Below are 7,689 nucleotides of genomic sequence, written 5' to 3' on the forward strand. Positions count from 1 at the left end.
CATCTTGATAGAGACACACACACACACACACACACACACACACACACACAGGTAGATTAAAATAGCCACAGTCGGCGAACCAGTTGCTGCAGGGCTGTTTGGTGCGAGGCCGGTGGGCGGGGCTCGGTCGTATGACGCTGAGTGAGTGACGTCAACGAGGTGATAAGTAGTGGTCCTGCAGCCGAGCCGTCCCGTAGTGTGTCTGTGGGAAGTCAGCGGGGAGACACTGAATCCACTCACCTTCACCTCTGCTGGTTTGTTTGTCTTGGACTCGTTTTCAAACACAAGTAGTGACATGGAGGTCAGCGCTGAGGCCAAGAGGATCATGGTCGTGGCTTTGGGGAAACTGTACAGCTCCCGCACCCAGCGAGGGGGTCTCCGTCTCCACCGGAGCCTCCTTTTGACTCTGGTGATGAAATCCGCCCGGGACCTGTACCATGAGGCCCAGGCGACGGCGGAAAGCGTCGCACCGGGATATGAACTACAACAACACGCCGCGGCGGAAGTTACCACAGAGCCTCATGTGGAGCTCCAGGGTCCCGCTTCACCTACCGCCGGACAGCCTCGGACTTTACCCCGAGAGGAGGTCGGAGGTCCCCCCACGGAGCTCGACAACAAGGAGAATATGTGTCCGAGCGGGCCGGCGCAACACTCGAGGAAAAGACGGGGCAAGGCGGCCGTCGAGCCAGACTTTCTCCCCTGCAAGAAGGCAAAACTTGAGCAGGCGAACTGCGGCCCGCAGCTCATAGTGAACTCGGTTCTGCTGGACTACGTGAACTGTGGCAGTGAACTGGGAGCACCCCCACCCCCCCTGCCTCTACAGAGGGCCATTGCAGCGTGTTGAAAGCCGGTGAAGATTAAAGGCTATGAACTTTTTTCGACACGGTCTGGGAGCCTGAACGCGCCACACAAGTGGGCCTCGTTTGTCCCCGGGGGGGGGGGGGGGGGGGTCGTTTGGGACGAAGGCCCGGGGATAGTTCGGGTCCCCACGTATGACTCTGAACAAGCCTGTGCTTGTTACAGAGAGACACAGAGACACACAGCCCGGCGGGTGACTTTTGGCCTAGTTGTTGGGGCCTGAGACCTCTACGGGGACTGACTCCGGCCAAAAAGCGGAACTACACGAACTGGTTCAACATTTACACAAGTGTGCCTGTTCAGGGAGCAGGATCTGCTCAGCAAATATAACATATGTTGTGACTGTTGAGACTTATGGAGGACCACAGTCCTGACTGAAGAGTGTGCAGATATGTTGATGTAATGTAAAATATCCAATGTCTACAACTACCTCAGTATTTATTAAACATGTTTTGTACTTAATTCGGTGTGATGTGTTGTTTATGACAGGAACTAAATATGCAAGAGAGATAGCATCAAGTGCTACATGTGTAGTGAGGTGTGTGTGTGTGTGTATATACATATGGCTGGTATTTTAGTGTGGGATTTGCGCAAGAAAATTAGTATGAAAGTGGTATGTGGGTGTGTTTTGAGTGTGACAGGAAGCTGGTTGGGTGTGAAGGAGTTTGCTTCCTTCCCCCACAACTTCACACCCCCACACACAAAATACACACTGATTTGCAGGACAAAAGCAGGGACAATTCAGGAGACCATGGTCCAAAGAGTGAGGGTGAATGGAGGGGGGGAGGCTGTAAAGCCATAGACCGACCATACACTGAGAACAATAAAGGGTCCACACTGGCTCCTCAGTAAGTGTTTTACTGTGGTCTGAATGCTGTAGTGATATTGGTCATTCGGGTCCAGCAATCAGGGTGCAAAAGGTTAAGTTAACATTTTTAAGTGTGGGTAATAATCATTCCTTTACAAACACACTGAGTGTGGTAGATAAGGGTGTTCTGGGGTTTAAAGAGGACTGTATTGCTCATTTTAATTGGAGTAAAGTTGAATCTTAAACAACAGTGCGTTTAAGTGGCACAGTCATTCTGCACCTGTAGCACAAGAGGTTCCCCCCCACCCCCAAAAAACTCACAGCATTCACATTAATTGATTAGTAAGTAAAGTTTTTCAAATGTCTATATTTGATAAACTAAAATAGAGTTTTTATGTACTTAAATACTGAAGTAGGCTGTAAGTTTTGTAATGCAATGTTTGGGGATTCACCGGTGTCTTGGAGGGGGGGAGGGGGTTAACCCAGGAAAACACAGAAGAAGGAATGTGGGGGGAAGTGCCTGTGTGAGCCCCCGTGAGGCCCCAACTGTGCTGCTTATTCTTCCGGCTGAAACCAGAGCACCCTGTCTGTGTACACAGGGGCTGGGAGGGGTGGCCGGAACCGTCTGGACATGCCTGTGAAAATACACACGTCATACACATTATACAAACACACACACACTCGTTCGCCTTCTCCCGCGCGTCTATTCCGATCACTCAAACTCTTTCTTTGCTCTCTTCCCCCTTTGGTCTCTCTCACCCCCACATACTCATTGTGAACGAATATGCTGACACATCCATGTTCTCTGCATGACTAAGCATTAGGTGGGTCTCCCTTTCAAATGGATATTTGGTGTTTTTCAAACCTGCTAGGGTTTAAGGAAACAGAGCAAACACATTGTAATGGATATGAGCTGGATTCACTAAGTGCAGTTTAGATCCCTGTTCCCTCATCAGCCCTTTAGGTTTGTTACCTTAAAGGTTCATTCAGGAGGATGTATTGGCAGAAATGGAACATAATATTCATAGGTATGTTTTCATTAGTGTATAATTACCTAATATAGGATTCGTGTTTTCGTTATCTCAGGGTGAGGTTTATCTACAGATACAGTTGAAGTGCCATGGTGAATGCACAAGCAGCGTTAGTTAGTTGCAATATGTACTTCCACTGCTAGATGCCACTGAACCCTACACACTGGACCTTTAAAGCTTCACTGATGCATATTTTTATACTATCAATGGATGAAATACACGGTGTCGCACAACTCACAGAGAATTATCACCCGACTGCAGTTCCTCTCAGGTCTACAGCGGGTTTTAGCATCTTACAGCTCATTGTTTTGGTTTTACAGCTCTCGGATGCACCGTTCAGTTCAGTGTCACCGCTCTCATCGACACTGTTTGCAGCCACAGCAGGCAGCTAAAAGGGAGTTAATACTGGATTTACATTCTCCAGGTGGACGGAAACATGATTCCAGGTGAATGATAAAGCTACTCTGTGTCTACTGGATGCACAATCAACTGTTAACACATGCAACACGTGCAATGTTTTGGTTTACAACCGTCCCACAGTGGCCAAAAAAACTAATCAATACAGCTTTATAAAGTTTTTGAACTACAGCAGTGCAATGGAGCAGGGGTTTTTTGTGAGTGGGGCCTCAGCGATGCACATTCCTGCCAATGCTTCCGCACTATTCCACTGATCGCTAATTCATCATGAGACGCAGCAAAGTGCCAGCAAAGGCCGAGAAGAAGACTGCATGCTAGTAAACGTGGGTGGGAACAATGCACGTTTCAAAATGTTTTAGTTTTTTTAAATTGACTTTGCAAATGTTTCATGAGGAAGGAAATTAATTCAGCCCGTTTCTTAGGACTCAATGATTAACACATTGCGCTGAATGTAAACAGAACTTTACAGAAAGAGAACTCCACAGGGCCCCTTTGAGCCAAAACACGAGCCACACACACGCCACGACACACATACAGGTAAAAAAAAGACAAGAACGTGGACAAGAAATGAGGCAAAGCGGTGTGCATTCTCTCTGGATTTTATTCTTTAGGAAGAGTTCTGTTTGGAATTACAAAATGCACTGGTAGAAATAGCGGTGAGACAGGTTGAGAGTGCGACAGATAAAGAGTGTGAGAGAGACAGAGTTAGAGAGAGAGAGAGAAAAAGAGGGAGTGAGTGAGAGATCAAAAGGTTTCACAGCCAGTCATAATGAGTACATCATCAGATTTGGCTAGCTCCTGCACCCCCTGACCCCCACAAAAAGTAGAAGGGAGAATACACCGTCTTCTGAACTGTACTTTCTTTTCTTTGTATACATCTTTTTTTTTCATTAAAAACAGTTCTTTTTTGTGGTGTCCTGAACATGGTTGTGTTGTGCCTCAACCCCATGTAACAAGAAGAAAACAAACGAGACCAACTCTCACCAAAGTCTCTTTTGTGTTTTTATTCTTTAGACGTTTTTTTTTTTGGAAGTTTTTAACCTTTTTTGTTCTCAAAAATAGAAGGAAAAAAGGAAACGTTGCTTTTTAAAAACATCTATCTATTTATATATCTTTTTTTTTATTCCTCTGAATTCATTAATCTGCTTTTTCTTTTATGTCCTGAAGATGACTGTTAACCCACGGTGTGGCATGCACATAGCACATGCATTTCTGGAACTAGATATTTTTTCCTTTTTTTTTTAATCTTTTGTACTTAAAAAAACTTTTTTTCTTTTCTCAGTAGCGGCTTTACATTGCTTTTTGAAGAATTTGTGTGGTTAATCAGCGTGTTAGTGGATTTCACTGCAGCATAGACACAAAGATGGATGGTGAATGTTTGGGGCTTTGCATGTTTCATTCAGGGGTTACTGATATCGCACACACACACACACACACTCACTCACGCACATGCACACATAGTCGAAGATTGTTTACAATGATCTGACCAAAACATTTTAAGATTTAAAAATGATTTTCTGGAGACAAAGAATAAAAAGCAAAGCAAGCACGAACAAAACAAAATCGCTAAAAATTTATCCAAACACACTCATCCATGTACACACACACGCAAATACCCACCTACACACACACGCACACACCACAACCAGGAGCTACATACCTAGTGTGCTTTCTGATTTTAAGTGTAGTGATGTGAAAAAATACTTGTCTGTGACATTCCACTGAGGTTGGAAAGACACTAATAGGCAGTTTTTTTTCTTTTCTATTTTTTCGGTGCATTCTCTGGTCAACATGTGATAGGCCTCCAGGTTAAAAACGCAGGTCAAATAAATAAGTAACATAATCACACTAATGTTGGGGCTGACAGTGGTGTGCGTTAGTGACGAGTGTTAGTTTGAGGCACACAGAGAAAACACGCAGAAAGAAATTAAAGATATATAGGAGTGATACACACAGAACATGGATGTTTTCCAGGACCACGACAAAGGCCCACGCATCTTTTCTCCAACCCGTGTGAACTGTGTGACCGTCGCCTGTATTTACACGTGGTGAACACAGACGAGGTGGTCTACAAGTGAGAGAATGAGCTAAACTTGTATTCTTGGTGCACTGGTACCATGTAACAACTCTGAATTAGAAGTGGAGTAAAGGGAGAGGTACAAAAACTAGAGGGGGCACTGTTTTGTCATACAGCGCCACCGGAAGGTCACAAGTGGTGGTGGAACTCTGTTTTAGCGTCTGCAGGAGAATAGACTCATCCATTTCAACGAAGAAACCTGTGGAGAACTGCTTCTGATCAGTCAAATTTCAATCAAATTCACCCAATGTCTAGAAGAAAGGCAGATTTATTGGCTGCTTTTTTGGGGGGAAATCTCTGACTCATGTTTGCCCTCCTGCAGACTCATACTCCCACAATGCAATCTGTGGGTTAGAGCTCCACCTCAGGGTTGGAAAAATGATAAGCTGAGCTCAAAATAAAACGAACATACAGAACAGAATATAGGACCAAAAGTGGAGAATCTGTCTCATTATCAAGATCGTCGTGATCATTATTAGTTATTATTATAGTCATCTGGGTATCCATTATTATGGTCTATAACAAAGAAAACAAGGATGAAGAGTTTCTCTCCTTTTTCCAACTTTCTATTCATCTCTTTCTCTCCGGTGTCTCTGTTTTAACCCCAAACCCTGGAAGACTTTGAGATGTTACTGATTTGTCGGACTCATTCACCAATAGGGACACCACCATGTTTCATCCAGCTTTACCCTGCTTCCCATCATTTTTAGGATTATCACCATAGTTACAAAAAGTTACTTCCACAAAAATATGTGCAATTCCAGCTGTATCAGTGGCAGGCATCTGGCACAGAACATACAAGCAAGCAAAAAGTAATCATTTTGTTCCTTCTAGATATAGATACAGTAACTGTCCAATCTCCCTATAGCCTTCTGTCACTTGATTTTAGTGCCAACGAAGGTACAGAGAGAGGAATGTCATACAGAGGAGAGAGAGAAAGAGAAACAGAAAGGCATTCTTACTAAAAAGAGAGAAACCCCAAAGACCACAACAGAAATGACCAAGTAAAGTTTCCCCCCGCATACAGTAGATTCTCATTGTTGCTATTATTATTATTTTTTGTATCATTCATGCAGGATTCCACAGGGTGTACAACTCCGCAAGTCTGAAAAACGAAGCTGTGTGGGGTGCAACAGAAGATTCAAGCTTCAATGTTTTGAAGAAGTAGAAGAGAAGGAGGAAGAAGAAGCAGGAATAGAAGAAGAAATACTGCAGAAAACAGTTACTGGTTTGTTTGTTTTTTTCTTTCTGAAACCCATCTCCACTTTTTTGTTTTTCTTCTCTCATAGGTCATAGGTTGAGGTTGGTTAAATTGTTTGTTTCTGGGAGGAGGGTGTTTTCCAGGGACAGGGGTAAACATCCCCAACACACCCGTCCCGTCCTAGATTTTGACCGAGGGACTTGTCAACCCCATGCAACACTCCCCAACTCTCCCACCCACTTAGCCATCTCACCTCATACAGGTGGAGGGCTCACTGTCAGTTTTGTTCTTATTTAAAAACACAGATGATAAAACTCATCAATATTCGACTGGTGGCTGGGAGGGTTGGATTTGATTCTTTTTGCCGCTAACTTAACTGAAGTTAGCGCTGAGAAGCAAAAAAAAAAACAAGAAAAACAGTGGTCGTTCTTTTGTCTCTGACTGTAAAGTGTCTTTTGTCGAGTCGCAACTCTTGACATCTTGTAAGTGGCTGTAGCTCATTGCCAGAGGCATAATTTAAGACACGCAAAGACTAGTGTCCGTCACCCCTCCTGCTTGCATCCTTAAAAACTGCAGTTTGAGGTTGGTCTTATCTGGCATCAAGAGATGAATGCAACAACAATGCAAGCAGAACGTGGAGGTGGTTTGTTACCGCCACCACTTGTTTCTCCAGATCCTGCCTCAGCATTCTTGTTCCATCCCTTCATCCTGACACCTGTCCCCCTCATCTTGCCCACCTTCCCTGGGACATGCCAAGCAGTGGAGGAGAGGAAAAAATTGAACAGACGAGAACGAAAGAATCACGGTTTCCCTTGGCAGTCAGTGCTCTGGCTCAGAGCTTCCTATCTTCATCTTTCGGTCCATGTATCAATTCTTTTTCCTCCTTTACGCCCCTCCCCCATCCCCAGAGGCTAGCACCAGTCGTCGTCCTCCGTCTCGCTGTAGGGTTCATGCAGGCCCTTGCGGGGACCCCGAGGATGCCCAGCTGGAGGGGGGACCTTGTGAGGTCCAGTATGTGAGGGTCCATGGAGATGTGTGGAAGGTGATGAAGAGCGGTAGCCATTGGGTAGGCGGCGCTGGGAAGCAGACTGCATCTGGCCCTGTACAGGCCCAGTCAGGGCAGTGGTGGGCGGGGGCGCATGGCGGGCAGTCCTCGGTGAGGTGCGACTGGGCTGCGGGTGGGACTGTGGATGAGGGTGGGGGTTGTTTACAGGGTGTTGCTGGGGTGGAGGGAGAGGATGGGGGTTATGTGGCTGTGGTTGCGGGGGAGGCGGCAGTGGGGGGTTGGCCAGTGCAT

At 45.5% G+C, this 7,689-nt stretch overlaps 2 protein-coding genes across 2 annotated transcripts in view; one reads left to right on the top strand and one right to left on the bottom strand.

The window, feature by feature from the left end:
• Positions 1-167: 167 nt before the first annotated feature.
• Positions 168-1,320, top strand: ier2a (immediate early response 2a). The gene has a single exon (XM_035655714.1). The coding sequence runs from the start codon at positions 296-298 to the stop codon at positions 842-844; it is 549 nt and encodes a 182-aa protein (XP_035511607.1). The 5' UTR covers positions 168-295; the 3' UTR covers positions 845-1,320.
• Positions 1,321-3,697: 2,377 nt separating this feature from the next.
• cacna1aa (calcium channel, voltage-dependent, P/Q type, alpha 1A subunit, a) overlaps positions 3,698-7,689 on the bottom strand; it is a 61,935-nt gene continuing 57,943 nt past the window's right edge. Inside the window, exon 44 of the mRNA XM_035655078.1 lies at positions 3,698-7,673. Coding sequence (XP_035510971.1) covers positions 7,304-7,673 — 370 coding nt within the window. The 3' untranslated portion in view covers positions 3,698-7,303. The remainder of the gene's footprint in view (positions 7,674-7,689) is intronic.

Source organism: Morone saxatilis, unplaced genomic scaffold (assembly GCF_004916995.1).
Source record: "Morone saxatilis isolate NCDOM2014 unplaced genomic scaffold, NCSU_SB_2.0 Contig14, whole genome shotgun sequence".
In the NCBI taxonomy this organism is placed as follows: Eukaryota; Metazoa; Chordata; class Actinopteri; family Moronidae; genus Morone; species Morone saxatilis.

Bases quoted from the DNA above. Each gene is read 5' to 3' on its own strand.
- ier2a (XM_035655714.1), top strand. From the start codon at position 296: ATGGAGGTCAGCGCTGAGGCCAAGAGGATCATGGTCGTGGCTTTGGGG.